Source organism: Hemicordylus capensis, chromosome 4 (assembly GCF_027244095.1).
Source record: "Hemicordylus capensis ecotype Gifberg chromosome 4, rHemCap1.1.pri, whole genome shotgun sequence".
In the NCBI taxonomy this organism is placed as follows: domain Eukaryota; kingdom Metazoa; phylum Chordata; class Lepidosauria; order Squamata; family Cordylidae; genus Hemicordylus; species Hemicordylus capensis.
In genome coordinates this window covers 321,301,355-321,319,477 of record NC_069660.1, presented here as the reverse complement: position 1 = coordinate 321,319,477, position 18,123 = coordinate 321,301,355, and the positions used below count along the sequence as shown (strand labels likewise).

Genomic DNA, 18,123 nt, shown 5'->3' with positions numbered 1-18,123 from the left:
GGAGGAAGCGTTGGTCAAGAGGAATGCCAAGGGCCTGGCCTGGGCTCTGCCCCACACGCCACCTCAAAGGGAAGGGGACCGCAGGAGGCCCAGCCACTCAGCGAGGGCATCAGCCAGGAGTGAGGGGTGTGTGTGTGAGAGAGAGGATTCTTGGGGCGCACAAGGCAGCCTTTGACTGCACGCGGAGAGGTGCCAAGTCCTTTCTGTGGGGTTGGGCTTCCAAAGCTGGCTTTCCACTGCACAGACACTGGCTAAGGGGAGCTCCCCCCCGCCCACACAACTCCACCTGGAGCAATTCAGGACATCGCCCTGGCAGCTTAGGCTGTGCTCATGCGGGAGCAAAACCCCCGACTCACAACATCCCTGCAGAGAACAAAGAAGACCACACTTTTGTGTGCATTTGAAATGCAGTTTATTTGAAAGATGAGCGAGCGAGCGAGCGAGGGATGCCAGAGAGGATTTCGGACAGTCAATTCCACCAGCTTTTCAATCACCATTCTGCACGCGGGGAGGCGGGCAACGTGTCAAAACTGCAGCTCCCCGGTCCCAGCTCTGCCCTTTCCTTGAGAGGTTTTCAAGGGCACGAGGGAGCCTAAACCCAACGGGCCCTGTCGCTTCCCCAGGGCTGCCCCCCAACCTCACAGACAGCAAGGAGCAGGGGAGTCGTTTCCCTGCTGTAGAAGATCTCCAAGGAGAGGCCGGGGGCTCAGGTACCCCCCCAAAGGGCCAGCAAGTGAGATGCTGGCTCTGGGGAGCTGAACCCATGGCCCATGGCAACCGTGGGCCCCCGAGTCCAGCATCCCATTTCCCACAGCAGGTAACCAGAAGCCTCTCCACCCTCCCACCGGCAGGGCAGGAAGGCAAGAGCCCTTCCTCAACGCACAGCACCCCGCCCCCCGATGCCCTCCTGACGTTCCACAGCCCCCCCCCCCCACCGATACGGTCCCACTTCTCCTCCTCGTATCTGACCCAAACCTCGGATCCCCGGTGGTGTTGGGACTACAACTCCCATCACCCTTGGCCACAAAGGTCTTTGGCCACTGTGGTAGGGCATGCTGGGAATTGCAGTCTAACACCATCTGGGGACCCCAGAGGGAGAGCCTCTTTATCGCCACTGAAGTCTGTGGGTCCATCGCCCCCACTTCTTGCCGCAACTGCACAGATCCACTCCCCGCAGTGGGGGATTTCCTTCCCCCCACCGTCTGTCCAAACTCTCCCGCCAGGCTGGTTTTGGTCTTCAGAGAGGAAGGAAACATTCTCTCCCGATTCGTGTGCTCCACGCCATGCGCTTAGTTTCACAGAACTGCTGTCCCCCACCCTAAAAGGCCCCTCAGTTTGCAGTTGGCATGACTACACAGAGCTCTTCTTAGTTGGGAAGGGAAAGGTGGTGCCCAGAGGCAGGCAGGCAGGAGGAAGCCGCAAGTCCTTGCTCAGAGTCTGCCAGGCAAGTTTGGGAGCGGGAGGGTGGCGTTGCCCCCCCCCAGCTCTGTGCCACTTCCAGAGGGGAAGCGCTCCAGACAGGAGGAGGAGGAGCGGAGGGGCCCTGGCCAGGTGCCTGCTGCTTCCTCCGTGCCCCAAGGAACTCCAGGGAATTCGCAAGCAACCTGGCAAGTCACGAGGGCTCAGGCAGGGGTGCGGCCCTCCACGCCTACTTCCAGCTAAGTATCAGCTCCCCAGAGGAGAGCAAGTGGCGTGCCAGCCCTCACCTGACAGGATCTGGGTCATCTCTCGAGCACGAGCAGGAGGAGGACAGGACCTTCCAGGCCACCGACTCCACAGCAGCCGCCCAAAACAAGCCACCAGGATCCACCACCAGGCCCAAAGCTGCGGAGGCCAAGCCGCTGCCAGCCGGGGACCCCCAAGGCCGGGCCAGAGCTGGGGGTTGCGCCCGAGCAGCAGGCATCCCGTCAAGAGCCAGCCAGCCAGCCAGGCGACTCACTTCCACCCACTCAACCTCCACATGGGGCCCTGCAGGCTAGGCCGGAGGGGGCCCCCGAGCCACTGGCAGGCCCCTCTCAAGGAGACCCTCTTCACCGGCAGGGAGCACCCTCCCGGGAGGGCTGGGCAGGCTCCTGCCTGGAACCTCCAAGAGCTGCTGCCAGTCACTGGAGACAAGACTGCACTGGATGGGCCCGGGGTCAGGTGCAGTAGAAGGCCGCTCAGTGGGTCTCTGCTCCAGTTCCCTCCGGTGGGGGGCGGAGACGACACGCAGGATGTGGGACCCTCAGCCCCACGGACACAGAGGGAGTGGAGGGCAAGGAGGGCAGCCTCCCTGGGGGAAGGGGGCTGGGGGCTCCCCACCATCAGCATGAAGCCACCCAGAGGCCCCTGCCCTGCTCAGCCCCACAGGGTTCCACTGTGCCTGCCGCCGCTGCCCTGAGCCTTGGCCTGTGGCCGGGGGTCCCTTCCTTCCCGCCTCCCGCAGGCCCCAAGGAGAAGCAGGCCTCCTGCTCTGCGCCCTGCGGCGGGAGAGACGCTGCAGCCCCCTCCCCACGCCTGGCTTGGGTGCAGGGCGGCCTCCTGCCCCTCCCCGGACACGTACTTGTGGACGAAGACCTTGGGCATGCCCAGGGCCCGGGCAATGGCGCAGGCGTGCTGCCCTCCCGCTCCGCCAAAGCAGGCCAGGACGTGGCGCGACGTGTCGTGGCCCCGGGCCTGCCGAGACAACAGAGGGAGGGAGGGAAACCGCGGGCAGCCACACCCAGGCGGCCGCTGCAGCTCCTCCCACTTGCGCCCCCTGCCCGCCCAAGGCGGGGCGAAGGCAGAGGCCCTCCACGCTGGCCCCCCAGGACAGGGGCTGCCGAGTCCACCCAGCGAGTCTGAACAGGGCTTGGGGGGTGGAGGGCAAGGCGGGCTCTGCTCCCCTCCCAGCTCCCCAGGGCTCCTTCCTGCTCTCCGCCCCCCCCACCTCTGACATCAGTTAAGACAAAGGTAATTAAGGACACGGACTCTTCCGCCTGCCTTCCGCTCCTGGCGTTATTGAGCAATGCCATAAGATATCCACTGAGCCTTCAGTTTTTGAGAAGGCAAACAGCTTCTCGAAGGACAACGGGTGGCTCTCGCACCTTGGGCCACCCAGGGAGGGCCATCGGCCACCAGGCCGCAGCACCCCCCACCCCACCCCCCTCTTGCTGCCATTTCTGCCCCAGTGCAGTTCTGGGGCAAGTCAGAGAGAAGCACCCAAATCAGAGAGAACCACCCCACCCTGGGGCAACAAAGACCGTACCTGCGTCAAGGCCCGGATGGGCCTGCACATGGCTTCATTGGCCACCTGGATGAAGCCCATGGCTACCTCCTCTGGGCGGAGGGTCGAGCCAGCCCCCAGGAAGGCGTTGATCTTTGCAGTGAGCTCCTGGAAGGCCAGGAGTGTGGCTTCCTGTGAGAGCGGCAGGTCCTCAGTTGGCCCAAAGATGCGAGGGAAGTAGTCGGGCAGAAGGCGGCCCAGGCACAGGTTGGCATCTGTCACTGTCAGCGGCCCTCCTAGGAGCCAAGCAGGGGAGGGGGAGGAGGAGGAGAGTTGGTCTCCTGGCAGCAAGCATGGATTGTCCCCTTGGCCAAGCAGGGTCTGCCCTGGTTTGCATTTGAATGGGAGACTCCATGTGTGAGCACTGGAAGATACTCCCCTCAGGGTATGGAGCCCCTTTGGGAAGAGTGTCTAGGTTCCAAGTTCCCTCCCTGGCAGCATCTCCAAGATAGTGGGGCTGAGAGAGACTCCTGCCTGCAACCCTGGAGAAGCCACTGCCAGTCTGGGTAGACAATCCTGAACTAGCTGGACCAAAGGTCCGACTCGGCAGGAGGCAGCTTCCTGTGTTCCTAGGTTCCACAGCCGGCCCACCCCTTCCACAAGCTCTTGCCCTGCATGGCAACGATGACGTGGCTGCCTCACCCTTCCGGTAGCAAGCAGGGCCAGGGTGGGCCCCTGCCGACTCAGGCCCAACAACAAAGAGCCCAGACCTGCAGAGGGGGGAAGAGAGAGAGAGAGAGAGATGGCCACGAGGGGGTTAATGCACTGCAGGGGCTGATCGGTGGTGGCTCATTCAGGATGGGGTGGCGGAGGGAAGCTCACTTTTATACTGCTTTGCCTGCTTATTTACTTTTACTGTCTTCTTGTGATTCATTATAACTGGTGATATATATTCTGGTGGCAGATAAATATTCCAGGCAACGAATGCATCAATAGAAAAGAAAGGAACCGCCGCAGGCAGGACGCGAGGCCAGGCACAAAGGGAGCCTCAGCTGGGGTAACGACGGGGTGTGGAGGCGGCAGCTGCCCAATTAAGGACGCCTTAAAGTTAACTCACTGAAGGAGTTTAATCAGCCAATTAGATTTGCATGAACAAGGCATAACATTCTCATAAGTCTGGAAACGAGTTCTGAAGCAAGAGGCAGCACCCGGCCCTTGCCTCCCGATGGTGCCGCCCGTGGGTGGGTGGGTGGGTGGTGGCAGCGGCAACTCCTCCTCCTCCTCCTCCTCCGAGAGGAAGAAGGGCAAAGGCAAAGGCTGGCCTCTGGAGGCAGCCTTGGCCAACTGCAGCTCTTATGCATGCAAAGCCTTTTCTTTTCTTTTCTTTTCGGCTGAGACAAGACCCCTCAAGGCCTCTCCTTTACACACTGCCTAGCCGCTGGGTCCGGATTGTGCCCTGCCTGCTGGGCTCCCACCGGCCTTCAACGGCCCGGGCAGGGAGGGGGCGGCAGCTGGGCCACCCACCCAGGAACCGGCCAGGCAGCACGGGGGAGGGAGCTCTGGGGGACCCAGGCCCACCTGAAGAAGAGCCGCGAGCCGCCCCCGGCTGCCACCGTGTTGATATCGAGCTGGGGGGCCTGGATGCTGATGCCGGCCGTCGTGGCCTCAAAGACGTGCTCAAACTCGCCAGCGTAGCGGCTGACGTCCGTGGAGGTGCCTGCAGGAGACCGTGGGGAGGGCAAGGGTTAGCGGGGGGGCGGGGAGCCTGCCAGCCACGGCACCCCACTGCCAGGACTTCAGCCTGCTCCCACCTCACCCCACTGGAGGGACACCCCCCCACTCATTCCGCCACCAGCACCACTGACCTCCCATGTCAAAGCCGATGACAGGCCGCCCGTCTGCCTGGCTGTAGGTGGTGACTGCGTAGCCCACCACACCCCCCGCTGGGCCGGACAGGATGGCGCGAGATCCACTGAAGGCCTCCATGGGGGTGAGGCCGCCATCCGAGCGCATGAACAGGACGGGCACTCCCTGCGGAGACAGGAGCCGGCCGGGGCAGCGGGAGAGCATGGACGGGGGCTCCCACCGCCAGAAGGGTCCCCCCACCTCCGGTCCTCATCTGGGGGCAGCTTCTCTTGTGGTGCAGCTGAGAGGGTGCCGGGCGGGGCTCAGGTCCCAGCAGCTCAGGCCGGAAGCTCACTGCCCAGTCACACTAACCCACTTCGCAGGGTGGTTGCAAAAATAAGGTCTGGGTCAACTCACATTTCCTGGCCTGAGCACCTTGGGCAAAGGAGGGTGCACCCCCACTTGTAGTTATTACAAATCTTTGTATACCACTTTTGACCAAAATGCACGAGAAAACGGTCCCCTGCCTCAAAAGTGCTCACAGTCACATTGCACCTACGTGGGAGACCCCAGCAGCAGCCACCAGAGGGATGGAAAACTGGGTGGAAGAGGGCAGCTCAAGGCCATGTGAGAGGTCTTGAGGACACTGTGGAACTGGAGAAGGTGCAGAAGAGGGCAGCCAAGAGGATCAGGGCCTGGAGCACCTTCCTTAGGAGACCAGGCTCCAACACCGGGGGGGGGGGGTTTAGTTTACAAAAAAGACGACTGTGGGGAGAAGTGATAGGGATCTATAAAATCATGCATGGTGTGGAGAAAGTGGATAGAGAGACATTCTTCTCCCTCTCACACACGTAACACTAAAACCAGGGGTCATCCCATGAAACTGAAGGTTGGGAAATTTAGGACTGACAAAAGGAAGTACTTTTTCACACAGCGCATAATTAATCTACGGAACTCTTTGCCATGGGATGTGGTGACGGCCTCCAGCTTGGATGGCTTTAAAAGGGGCTTGGACAGGTTCATGGAGAACAGGTCTATCACTGGCTACTAATCTTGATGGCTCTAGATCACCTACAGGCTCAGAGACTCAAATACCAGTTGCAAGCAAGCAAAAGCTGGAGAGGGGGCATGCTGTCATCCACATCTTGCCTGTGGGGTTCCCAGAGGCACAAGAACAGCCCTGCTGGATCAGGCCCAAGGAAGCCCATCTAGTCCAGCATCCCGTTTCACACAGGGGCCCACCAGATGCCTCTGAGAAGCCCACAGGCCAGAGGTGGGGGCCTGCCCTCCCTCCTGCTGCTGTGGCTCCCCTGCTGCTGGGATTGAGAGGCATCCTGCCTCTGAGGCTAGACTGGCCCACAGCCGCCCAACTAGTAGCCATTGATGGACCTGTCCTCTATGATTGTCCAAGCCATTTTAGAGCCATCCAAGCAGGTGGCCATCACCACATCCCGTGGCAAACAATTCCATAGATTCATTATGTGCTGTGTGAAAAAGTACTTTGTCTTGTTGGTCCTAAATTTCCCAAACTTCAGTTTCATGAAGATATCCATGGGGTGATGAAAGCCTTGCACACAAATACATCTCACAGGGATTTATTTGGCTTACAGCCACACAAGGAGAGCACCGGAGCGGTGGGACCCGAACTCAGGTCTCCCAAGCCCAAATCCTCCCGCTCTCCTCCCGTGGGATGGAATGGGCCAGCTGCCCTTGCCTGCGAGGAGGAAGGAGCCTCCTGAAAGCACAAGAGCTGCCGTGCCAGGAGGAGGAGGACACCAGGAGAGCAGGGTGGGGAGGGGGAGAGAAAGACGCCGCCCACTTCTCACCTGGAGCTGGGAAGCAAAGCCGGCCCGGAAACTGTGGAGGTAGCGGCGGATGCAGGGGGTGAGGTAGGCGTCCGCACAAGCCGTGAAGCCCCGGGGCACAGCCCGCACCATGGGCATCACCTCCGAGGAGAGCGACACCTGGCGGAAGCCCAGCTCCCGGGCCAGCGCCCCCACCTGCCACTCGTGCTCCGGCCACCTGCCAGGGAGAGAGGCAGCTCAGCTGGGGGTGGGTGCCAGGGGGCAGCCATCGCGGACAGCAACGCCCCTTCCTAGGAACCTGCCTGGAGCAGATGCCGGTTTGGGGGCTCCGACACACTGGCCTGGGGATAGGGACGGTGTTCTAGGTTTTTTTCCATGTGCGCATGGAATGAGTTTTGTTCTGGGCGGCAATATCAAGGCAGTGCGTGCGCACCATGTGCATTCAGAGTGGGGCTTTCCTGATTCAACCTGAGCGGCATCGAAAGTGAACTGAGTGGACATCAAACGATGTGTGGGCACATGTACACGCATGCACGCACATGCACACCTTAGAAGGGTCACTGGACAGGGAGACCGGGAGCTAAGACCAGAAGAGATCTCCACCCCCCCATCCTCAGAACGTCCACGTGCTTGACAAGAGGGCCGGCATTTGTTCTGAGAGAGGGTCACGTGCACCAACACCCCCCTCCTGGGAGCCCACACCCCCTGCCCGCCAGCCCCGGCAAGCCTCCCGCCACCTACCCTGCCACTTGAATGGGGGGGTCTATTGGGGCATCGAGAGCTGGGCCCCAGCAGAGCCCCCCGTTCTGGGATCTGCATCCCTTACACACCCCAGCAAGGAGCGAACCACTCTGCCCTGCTCATTTACAAGTCCTGGTAGTTTTTCTACAGATTTGAGGGGGAACGGCCAGCAGATGTGGGGGGATGGGGGACGAGCCGTGGGGGGACAGAATTCCACCTCAAGCACCAGAAACTTCCTTGGGGCCTCTCAGCCTGCATCGCTCACAACACTTTCCAGGTCTCTTCCTGCAACTTGCTCTTTCCAAGAGAAAAACCTGCTCCCAGAAAAGCGAGTTTCTCCCGTTGCCCTACCAGACTTTCTGGTGTGTGGCCCGGGATGTCCAGGGGCTGAACTGGGCAACTCAGGGGCCCGGCTTGGCTGGAGAATCCGGTTTGCTGACCGGCATGGGTCAAGGACGCCTCCCCGCTCCCTCGCTTCACTGCTCTTGTCGAAGGTATTTCTATCCCATCCCTCCAACGCCATACTTCTTGGGGCAGCTCACAACAGCAACACAATGAAAGTGATATATAAAATTTAACACAACAAAACACAACGCAGAACAATTCAAACCAACCAATTAAAATTAGAAGCCTACCGGTCTGTAACAACACACGTTAAGAATCCTCTCTGAACAAGGCGCTCTAAAACCCCGCGGGAGAGAGGACAGGGCAAAGCATTCCCCAGCATAATATTGGCGCCCACACCGGGGTGAGGGTGAGGGTGGGGGCGGGCGCACAGAGAATGGGAAGGACAGCTCTGAGTCCAGCACCGGGTGGGGCCACCATGGAGGATGGCCGATTGAGAGAGCATATAGTTTCTCCACGGGGCAGTTTGCAATAGAAGAGGGAGGATGCGCACACCTTCGGTAGGGATGTGCACGGAACCGGGCAGGGGAGGCAGCTTTAAGGGCGGGGGGGGTACATTTAGCCCTCCCGCTGCTCTTCCCCTTCCCCCACAGTGCTCCGTTCGTAGTAAGTCCATGGGGCATTCCTCCCTGCCGCCCCGTTTACACGCCAGATACTTCTGGGTATATCCAGGAAATTAGGGGCAAACTGAGCAGCAGGGAGATATGCTGCTGCTGCCGCTGCCCCATGGACTTACTACAAACGGAGCACCGGGGGGGGGAGAGTGGGGGGAGGGGTAAATGCACCCTCCCCCGCCCTTAAAGCTGCACCCCCCACTGTTCGAACCGGTTCGTGCACATCCCTAACCGGCGGCACCTGCAGGGAGAGGCCCCTCCCCGGAAGCGGCGGAGTCAGGGAAGAGCATCGTCCTCCTGGTGCTTGCAGTGCCGTCCCTCGGGAAGACCTGTGCCTGCAGAACGGGGCTGCCCATCGGGGCTGAGAGGAAACCCCGAGGGGGGCTCCAGGGTGTCCAAAGGCCCAAGCAAGTCCCCCAGACGCCTCCCCGCAAGCAGACGGGCTCCGCGGCCCCTGGGCAGCTCCCTCCCCCAGCAGGCGCAGAACTCACAGGTAGGAGTGCAGGAGAACCACGGCCAGGCTGCAGATCCCGCGTGCCAAGAGCCCCTCCAGCGCCCCCCGCAGGGCAGCCAGGTCCACAGGCCGCTGCTCCACCAAGGAGTCCCCCGTCAAGCCTGGACAAAGGAGGGAAACCACACAGGGCTGCAGGCCGGAGATGGCCCCCCCCCACACACACACCCCCACCGGCTCTCCCCAGCGGCTGGCAGACCCCCAGCCCCCCGCCCAGCCCTCCTCCCACTGCCCAGGCCAGACCCAGCCGCCTCCGCCCTGCCCCGGCTGGAGCCCCACCTGTGACGGGCTGAACCGAGCCAAAGAGCCGGCACCCCTCACGGTGCAGGGCCAGGCGCTCGTCCACCTCCACCACCGCCTCGTAGAGCATCTCAGGCACCGAGACCTCCTGCAAGGGGGGCGGGGGGGGAGTTCACAGGGAAAGAGCCATCAGCTCGGCGGAAGAGGGCGGCTGCAGGGAGTCTGCCCCAGCCAAGGCCCGGCAGAGGCACCTGGTGGCCCCCCCCCCGCCTCTTCGGGATGGGCGGGGAACTAGCTCCCGATTCAGTCATCAAGGCCTCCAACACGGATTAGCATCCCCACTCCAAGCAGGGCCAGACCAACACAGGACCATAGGAAGCTGCCATATACTGAGTCAGTCCCTTGGTCTATCTATCTCAGTATGGTCTTCACAGACTGGCAGCGGCTTCTCCAAGGTTGCAGGCAGGAGTCTCAGTCTCAGCCCTATCTTGGAGATGCTGCCTGGGAGGGAACTTGGAGCCTAGATGCTCTTCCCAGAGCGGCTCCATCCCCTGCTGAGGGGAATCTCTTGGCAGTGCTCACACTTCTAGTCTCCCTTTCATATGCAACCAGGGCAGACCCTGCTTAGCTAAGGGGACAAGTCATGCTTGCTACCTCAAGACCAGCTCTCCTCTCAGACCAGAAGAAGAGCCAGCCCGCGTAAGAGCTCCTTAGTAGGGCTGGGACCCCTCCGCTACTCCCAGGGCCCCCCCCTGGCTTGGGGCATCAGCAACCAGCACATGGGATGCCAGCATGCCGGGGCCAAAAGCCAATCCACAAGCTGCTGCTCCCCCTGCAGGTCATCCCCAGTACAGGGAGACGGCACTGAGAAGGCTTCGACAAAAACCTGGAAGAAGCAGTTCACAACGGCTCTTTATCTCTACCCCGGAAAAGAAGCCTCCACCTGCAAAGGCAGTCTACCGCCAAGTAGCAGCAAAGGACCGGTGCCTTCATCCCCTTTCCGTATGCTTCTGGGAGCAGCTGGTGGAGGGAGGCTGCGGGACACGATGGAGCTGCCCGGCTGGGCCTGGTCCAGCAAGCGGCCGCTTCCTGTGCGAGTCGAGGGGTCTGGCCTCGGTTCCTTCCGCTCTCCCGCCCTCCTCCCAACTGCGGGGCTCCGAGGGAGCCGAACAAACCCAAGGAGCAGCAGGGCGTGGCGGGGGCATTCCAGGACCATCCAGGCGGCGGGAAACGCAGGGCCCCAGCAGGGAGAGCCGGGCGGGGGCGGGGGGGAGGCGCTCAGCCGCCACCACCTCCTTGGCCACAGCAGCCCGCTCTCCTCCGGGGGGGGCAGGGCAGCCAGGCCCCCACCTCGCCTCTCCCGGCGGCGGCCCTTTGTTCCAGGCGGCTGGAGCACAGCCGGCTGCCAGCCAAGAGGCTCCTGCTCCGCCCGGCCAGCCAATCCCAGAGCACCACCGGCAGACGCCCCCCCCCCCGGCTCCCCCAGAAGACAGCCCCGCCCGGCAGGGACCAGAAGGCAAGAGCCTCCTTCCGGGGTGGGGGCTGCGCAGGGGTGTAGCGAGGGGAGAGGGGACCCCTGTTCATCCCTCTCTCTGGGGGCCCCCCAGAGTGAGGGAGATAATGAAGATAATAGGGAGGGAGCTGGGGGGCCCTCAGGAGCTGGGGGGCCCTCCGGGGCTGGGGGCCTGTGCTCTTTGAACCCTCTCGCTCAATTACAGCTACGCCCCTGGGGCTGCCCCTGGCTCTGAAGGCCCCCGCGGAGGAGGCGGAGGCGGCAGCACTGACTGACCAGGTCGAAGATGTGGGGCCGGGCCTGGGTCCCGATGTGCAGCAAGTCCCGGAAGCCCCTGGTGATGAGCAGGGCCAGGCGCTCCCCCTTGCGCTCCAGCAAGGCGTTGGTGGCCACCGTGGTGCCCATGCGGATCCACTCGATGCGCGACGTGTCCAGGGGCTGCTCTTTCGGGAAGGGGACGCCGCACTCCTGGGGGAAGCCGAGGGGGGTCAGGCGCCCCGTGTGCCCCTCTGCCCCCGCCCCCCCGTCACGGCACAGCACCCGCCCCCTGCCCAGACGGCAGCCCTGCAGCAAGCGCCACAAGCAGCTGCACAGGCTCTGATCCGGAGCAGCCCCGACTGCGCCAACGGGTGCCCTCTCGCCCGGCACGCAGAATACAGGCCAGGGCAAGAATCAGTTTTGCCCCTTTCGTGAGCAGCTCAGACTAACAAGCGGGGAGGGGAGAGAAGGAGGAGCAGGAGGAGGAGGAAAAGGGGAGATCTCCTCTCTGCCCCCCGGAGCTCCCAAGCGGCCTCTGCTCCTTCCTCACCTGCCAGTGGCCATTCCACAGGTGAAGCTGCATGGCTGACCAGGCAGCTCCGACAAATGGCCCACCTGCAGGCAGCACAGCTCTCCTTGATGCGGGGGTGGGAGCACACAGAGAGCCCACCCACCGCCAGCTCACTGGGATGAGCCACTCCTGCCCAAAAGGTGGTCTAGCCAAGTTGGGAGCTGCAGAAACCCAGAACCCCCCCCCCGCCAACCCCCCCCCCCCGCCAGATCAGCAGAAGCAGCTGCGAGTGCAGGACAGCTTTGCACAGCCACCGCGCAGAGACAGCACTTCTCAGCTAGTGCAGCAGCAGCAGCAGCAGCAGCAGCAGCCGCCGCCCCCTCCCCTCCGGAAGAGACAAGAACCCCCGGAGCCGGCCCCACGCAGCAGGGGCTGGCAAGCTGGGCTTGGGGCAGGGCCTGGAGCAGAGAGTGTCCGTGCAGGCTCAGCGCCCCCAAGGAATGCCTGCCCTGCGGGGCCAGGAGCTGCCCAGAAAGCCTTGTACTCAGCCTGGAGCAGGAGCAGAGGCCTCTGCGGGGGGGGGGGGCGGCGGCGAACAAGCGGCCAGAGCCCCAGCCTCTGGGTGGGGGGGGCTCCTTGTGGCTCCCCTCTGACCCCAGCTCAGCCACTGGGCACCAGGGGGGATGCCGCACCTGGAGGAGGACGGGGCCCTCTTCCACCGGTCCGACTGCCTCTCGCCTGGCACCCTCCACGCCTGGGCTAGGGGGTCTCGCCCCACCTACCTGTGGGCGCCTTGGGCAGGGCTCTGCTCCGCCAGGAAGGGCCCAGACTAGAGCCGGTGGGGCCAGCAGGGCCAGTCAAGACAGGAGCGGGAGCCGCGGGCGGGCGGGGGGGGCATCCTCCGCTCCAAGCCCAGCAGGCACCAGGAGGACGACGAGGAGCCCCACCAGTTCAGCAGCCCAGCGGCTCCCCCCCCGGAGGCCCTTCCCTGCCAGGGGCCCCACCTGCAGCCCTCAGGCAGGGAGCGTCCACTGGGGGGGGGGGGCCTCTTCTGGGAAAGCATCGGTCGCGGTCTCTCTGGGTTGCGGCGGGCGGCGGCAGCGGAGTTTCGTGGCTGCCCGGCCCGCTGGAGAGACGGGTTCCTTCCTGGGAGGGCTGAGCCTCCGCCGCCTGTCTCAACGGCCACCGCAGCAGAAGCGGGCTCTTCCCCGAGGGGCTTTCGGGACGCCCCGGCGGGTCTCGGGAGGGCACCCGCGGGCGGCGCCCACTCACCTGCTCCAGGATGCGGCGGATGCCCTCGGTGGGCGCGTCGCCGTAGTTGCCCGGGTCGTCGGAGAGCAGCTTCAGCACGCGGACCTGGCCTCCCGGCCCGCGGGCGAAGACGTCGGTGAAGGTGCCGCCGCGGTCGATGGCGAACTGGAACTTGCCCGCGGGGGGGGCTGCTGGGCCGGCCATGGCCGCGGCGGGGGGCGCCGGGGGGCACTCAGCGGGGGAGAAGCGCGGCGCAGGCGGCTGCTGTTGCTGCGGCGAGGGGGGACAGCGGGGCTGGCCAGGGCAGGCAGGCAGGCAGCTGCTCTCTCGGTCCTCGGCGCGAGTCAGCCCAGACACCGCCGGGATCCTCTCTCCAGCCGCAGAGACAAGTGGAGAGAAGCAGAGAGAGCGAGCCTCGACGCCGGCCCGTCCAACCTGTTGCTCCCGCCGCGTCTTGCGGCGCGCTGCCGTCCTCTCCACCACCGGGCGCCCCTCGCGCGGGAGGCTCCTCCTCTCCTTCGGAGGCGGCGGCAGCAGCAGCCGAGGGGCTGCCCGCGAGGTCGTCTAGTCGTCAACGGAGTGCTCTCGAGCGGCGGGGCGCGGCCTCCTACGCCCCGCCCAGTCCAGCCCGTCGTGGGTCCTGGCAGGCGGGGGGGGGGGCGACGACACAGCGCAGCCGCTTCGCGGGTTGGACGGCACGTGGCGTGGGCGGGAGACCTCGAGGGGAGGGGCGGTCCCCCAAGCTGCACAGGGGTGGGGCGACGCCAGGCGTGACCCTCCCCTCGGTCCGGAGTGGGCGGGGCGCCCCTTTCCTTGGGGCGGTGGCGGCAGCAGCAGCCCGGCTTCGCCCGTCGCGGCTCTGGGCAAGGCGAGGAGGGCGGAGCTACCCGCCTGGCCCCGCCCCAGACTCCACGGCGCCGCTGGGCACGCTGGGAAGCGTAGTCCACTCCCGCCGCGAGGAGGAGGCGGCGGCATGGCGGGGCTGGAGCTGCTGTCGGAGCAGGGCTACCGCGTGGACGGGCGGCGGGCCGGGGAGCTGCGCCAGGTCCGCGCCCGCATGGGGGTCTTCGCGCAGGCCGACGGCTCCGCCTACCTGGAGCAGGGCAACACCAAGGCCCTCGCCGTCGTCTACGGGCCCCACGAGGTGAGGGGACGCGGGCGGGTAGGAGGAGTGGGATCCGGACCCGGACCCCAATCCTGCTGCGGGCGGGGGCGTCTTGCCTGGCCCCCTCTCCTGCCGCGGGGCGGGGGCGGGGGCGGAGCTGCGCGCTGCCCGCGCAGGCTGGTCACTCGCCTGGTAGAGCTGACGCCTGGCTAGCCTGGGCAGGCAGCGCGGGGGGGGGCGGGGGAGAGAGAGAGGAGCCCACGGAGCTCCGGGAAGCCGAGGCGGATCGTGGGTCTCCCTCGCCCCCCACCCCGCCCCACTTGGCGGGCTGTGGGGTGGGGGGAGGGAGCGTGTGGGGGTCGCGCCTCCCCCCCATAGCCCCACTCATGCTTCCCCCCCCCATAGATGCGGGGCTCCCGCAGCAAAGCGCTGCACGACCAGGCGGCGGTGAACTGCCAGTACAGCATGGCCACCTTCAGCACCGGCGAGCGCAAGCGGAGGCCCCACGGGGACCGCGCCTCCAGCGAGATGAGCCTCCACCTGAAGCAGACCTTCGAGGCCGCCATCCTGACCCAGCTCTACCCTCGCTCCCAGATCGACATCTACGTCCAGGTGAGGGACCCCCCCCCCGCCGAGGGGGAGGAGGAGGAGGGAGCAGGGCCACGGTGGGCCAGAAGAGCGCTGGGCAGGATGGGGACCCTGCTCGGGGCTCCCCACTCCCAGGCCCGCCCAAGTTGCTGGGGCCAAGATGGAGTCCCCTGGCCTGCGGGTGGGTGGGCACACTCGGGCCAGGATGCTGAGCCAGGTGCGCCAGTATTTCTGGCTTCCCCAAAGAGCCAGGACTTCAGCTGCTTCCGACTTTGCCCCACCTTTTTTGTCTTGGTGCTCTGGTTCCCTGCCCCCCCCGCCCACCCACCCCTAGCAAGGAAGATCAGCTGGAGAGCAAACACATCTCCTGCAAACGGCCCTAAGAGTGACTCCCTCCCGTTGGGCAAACGCAGGTCGCTCAAAGCAGTCCAGCAGAGAGGAGTACATGGGCTGGTGCTTTATTTACAGTGAGGGAAATAAGTATTTGATCCCCTGCTGATTTTGTCCGTTTGCCCTCTGACACAGAAATGACCAGGCTATAATTGGAATGGTAGGTTTATTGTAGCTGTGAGAGACAGAATAACAACAAACAAACCCTCAAAAGCCCAGTGCCCAAAAGTCAGCAATGGATTTGCATTGTAGTGAGGGAAATAAGTATTCGATCCCCTATCAACCAGCAAGATTTCAGGCTCCCAGGTGTCTTTTCACTATATGCAGGTAATGAGCTGAGATGAGGAACACCCTCTGTAAGGGAGTGCTCCTAATCCCAGGTTGTTACAGTACCTGTATAAAAGACACCTGTCCATAGAAGCAAGCAATCACTCAGCTTCCAAACTCACCACCATGCCCAAGACCAAAGAGCTGTCGAAGGATGTCAGGGACAAGGTTGTAGACCTGCACAAGGCTGGACTGGGCTACAAGACTATCGCCAAGCAGCTTGGTGAGAAGGTGACTACAGTTGGCACGATAACTCGCAAATGGAAGAAACACAAAATAATTGTCAATCTCCCTCGGTCTGGGGCTCCATGCATGATCTCACCTCGTGGAGTTGCAATGATCAGAACGGTGACAAAGCAGCCCAGAACTACACGGGGGGAACTTGTCAATGATCTCAGGGCAGCTGGAACCATAGTCACCAAGAAAACAATTGGTAACACACTATGCCGTGAAGGACTGAAATCTTGCAGTGCCCGCAAGGTGTGCTCAAGGCAGCACATGTGCTCAAGGCAGCACATGTACAGGCCCGTCTGCAGTTTGCCAGTGCACATCTGAATGATCCAGAGGAGAACTGGGCGAAAGTGTTGTGGTCAGATGAGACCAAAATCGAGCTCTTTGGCATCAACTCAACTCGCCGTGTGTGGAGGAGGAGGAATGCTGCCTATGAGCTCAAGAACACCATCCCCACCATCACACATGGAGCTGGACACATTATGCTTTGGGGGTGTTTTTCTGCTAAGGGGACAGGACACCTTCACCGCATCGAAGGGACAATGGATGGGACCATGTCAGATCTTGGGTGAGCACCTCCTTCCCTCAGCCAGGGCATTGAGAATGGGTCGTGGATGGGTATTCCAGCATGACAATGACCCAAAACACACAGCCAAGGCAACAAAGGAGTGGCTCAAGAAGAAGCACATGAAGGTCCTGGAGTGGCCCAGGCAGTCTCCAGACCTTAATCCCATAGAAAATCTGTGGAGGGAGCTGAAGGTTCGGGTTGCCAAACATCAGCCTTGAAACCTTTCTGACTTGGAGAGGATCTGCAAAGAGGAGTGGGACAACATTCCTCCTGGGTTGTGTGCAAACCTGGTGGCCAACTACAAGAAACGTCTGACCTCTGTGATTGCCAACAAGGGTTTTGCCACCAAGTACTAAGACATCTTTTGTGAAGGGATCGAATACTTATTTCCCTCACTACAATGCAAATCCATCGCTGACTTTTGGGCACTGGGCTTTTGAGGGTTTGTTTGTTGTTGTTCTGTCTCTCACAGCTACAATAAACCTACCATTCCAATTATAGCCTGGTCATTTCTGTGTCAGAGGGCAAACGGACAAAATCAGCAGGGGATCAAATACTTATTTCCCTCACTGTATTTGTATTTCATTTTCCAGCCTTTCTTCCTCACCTCTGGCAGCGGGAGAGGTGAGGGATAATAATAGAGGAAGAGAAGCTTTGGTGTTCATGAGTGAGACCAGGTAACTGAGGACCAGGTGAGCTGGAAACCAGATAGAAGCATAGGAAGCAGCTTTCTACGGAGTCAGACCCTTGGTCTATCTAGCTCAGTATCGTTTTCACAGACTGGCAGTGGTTTCTCCAAGGTTGCAGGCAGGAACCTCTCTCAGCCCTCTCTGGGAGATGCTGCCAGGGAGGGAACTTGAAACCTTCTGTTCTTCCCAGAGCGGCTCCATCCCCTGCTGAGGGGAATCTCTTACAGTTCTGCTCACACATCAACTCTCCCATTCATATGCAACCAGGGCAGACCCTGCTTAGCTAAGGGGACAAGTCATGCTTGCTGCTACAAGACCAGCTCTTCTCTCAGCTCAGATGTGAAGCCTGTAGGGTTGGTTGGTTGGTTGCCTGCCTGCCCATCTCTTGAATCCTCTTGCTTCTGTGCAGAAATCCTTCTCTCTGAGATGCTGATGGCCACCTGGGAGTGGCCAAGGCCTACAACTGCCTGGCTGGCTGAAATTTGGGGATCTCTGGAGACTGGGCTGTCCAGCATCGCTCTGGAGTGCTGGCTGTCTGCTCTCGGGGGTCTGTCTTGGGCGAGGCTCTTTCTGAGGCTGCTGTCTGTGTTCCCCCAGATCCTGCAGGCGGACGGTGGGAACTATTGTGCCTCTGTGAACGCGGCCACACTGGCGGTCATTGACGCCGGCATCCCCATGCGGGACTACGTGTGCGCCAGCTCTGTTGGCTTCATTGAAGACACGCCCCTGGCTGACCTGAACTATGTCGAGGAGGCGGCTGGCGGCCCCCAGCTGGCCCTGGCGCTGCTGCCCAAGTCGGACCAGATCGCTCTGCTGGAGATGAACGCCCGGCTGCACGAGGACCACCTGGAGCGCATCATGGAGGCTGCCAGCAAGGCCTGCAAGGATGTCTACGTGGTGCTTGACCAGGTGGTGCGGGAGCATCTGCAGGAGGTCACTGTCTTGCTGGGAAAGTGAGGCGCTCTACACCACCACCACCACCCACGCAGCTGGGGGGCAGCTGGCGGGGGCGCTTCAGCAGCTCCTGGCTCTCGTTGGGTGGGAGGAGACACTCCGGCCTCCTCACAGCAGCAGGCGTGGCCCTTGGCACTCACGGCGTACTCTGGGGGATCGGCCAGAAGGGATGTGCCCAGAACTGGCTCCCTTCAAGCCGATGGTGGGGCAGGGGGGCCTTTAAGGATGGGCAAGGGTGCACTTAACACCCCCACCTCACCGCGCTTCCTCCTCCGGCACTCTGTGTAGAAATAGTCCCTCAGGGTGGCAGCGCACCTCCTTGCCGCTCCGTCGTTTCAGTGACCGGAAGTGCCGTGTGTGCGCACGCCTGCAACAAGCGCACAGCACTTCCAG

At 62.6% G+C, this 18,123-nt stretch overlaps 2 protein-coding genes across 4 annotated transcripts in view; one reads left to right on the top strand and one right to left on the bottom strand.

Annotated features, from left to right (window-relative positions):
• The window catches only part of OPLAH (5-oxoprolinase, ATP-hydrolysing), a 33,456-nt gene extending 20,290 nt beyond the window's left edge, over positions 1 to 13,166 (bottom strand). For 2 of the 3 annotated variants that reach the window (XM_053248125.1, XM_053248126.1), the window contains exons 1-10: positions 12,900 to 13,166; positions 11,135 to 11,326; positions 9,385 to 9,493; positions 9,086 to 9,209; positions 6,856 to 7,051; positions 5,050 to 5,215; positions 4,763 to 4,901; positions 3,887 to 3,954; positions 3,227 to 3,480; positions 2,543 to 2,655 (exon numbers count right to left, since the gene is read on the bottom strand). In XM_053248125.1, the coding sequence (XP_053104100.1) occupies positions 2,543 to 2,655; positions 3,227 to 3,480; positions 3,887 to 3,954; positions 4,763 to 4,901; positions 5,050 to 5,215; positions 6,856 to 7,051; positions 9,086 to 9,209; positions 9,385 to 9,493; positions 11,135 to 11,326; positions 12,900 to 13,082 (1,544 nt within the window). In that variant the 5' untranslated portion in view covers positions 13,083 to 13,166. Of the gene's footprint in view, positions 1 to 2,542; positions 2,656 to 3,226; positions 3,481 to 3,886; positions 3,955 to 4,762; positions 4,902 to 5,049; positions 5,216 to 6,855; positions 7,052 to 9,085; positions 9,210 to 9,384; positions 9,494 to 10,288; positions 10,577 to 11,134; positions 11,327 to 12,899 lie in introns of those variants that run through there. The other variant, XM_053248127.1, reaches the window with a different exon arrangement.
• A 548-nt stretch (positions 13,167 to 13,714) lies between these two features.
• On the top strand, positions 13,715 to 18,123 carry EXOSC4 (exosome component 4). The gene is made up of 3 exons (XM_053248128.1): positions 13,715 to 14,022; positions 14,389 to 14,595; positions 17,374 to 18,123. Exons 1-3 carry the CDS (start codon positions 13,852 to 13,854, stop codon positions 17,731 to 17,733), a joined length of 738 nt encoding a protein of 245 aa, XP_053104103.1. The 5' UTR covers positions 13,715 to 13,851; the 3' UTR covers positions 17,734 to 18,123.

What these genes read in the sequence shown, in the direction of transcription:
- EXOSC4 (XM_053248128.1), top strand. Translation starts at nt 13,852, where the DNA reads ATGGCGGGGCTGGAGCTGCTGTCGGAGCAGGGCTACCGCGTGGACGGG. An exon ending in TCGTCTACGGGCCCCACGAG is followed by an intron (nt 14,023 to 14,388) that starts GTGAGGGGACGC and finishes CCCCCCCCATAG; the next exon opens with ATGCGGGGCTCCCGCAGCAA. An exon ending in AGATCGACATCTACGTCCAG is followed by an intron (nt 14,596 to 17,373) that starts GTGAGGGACCCC and finishes GTGTTCCCCCAG; the next exon opens with ATCCTGCAGGCGGACGGTGG.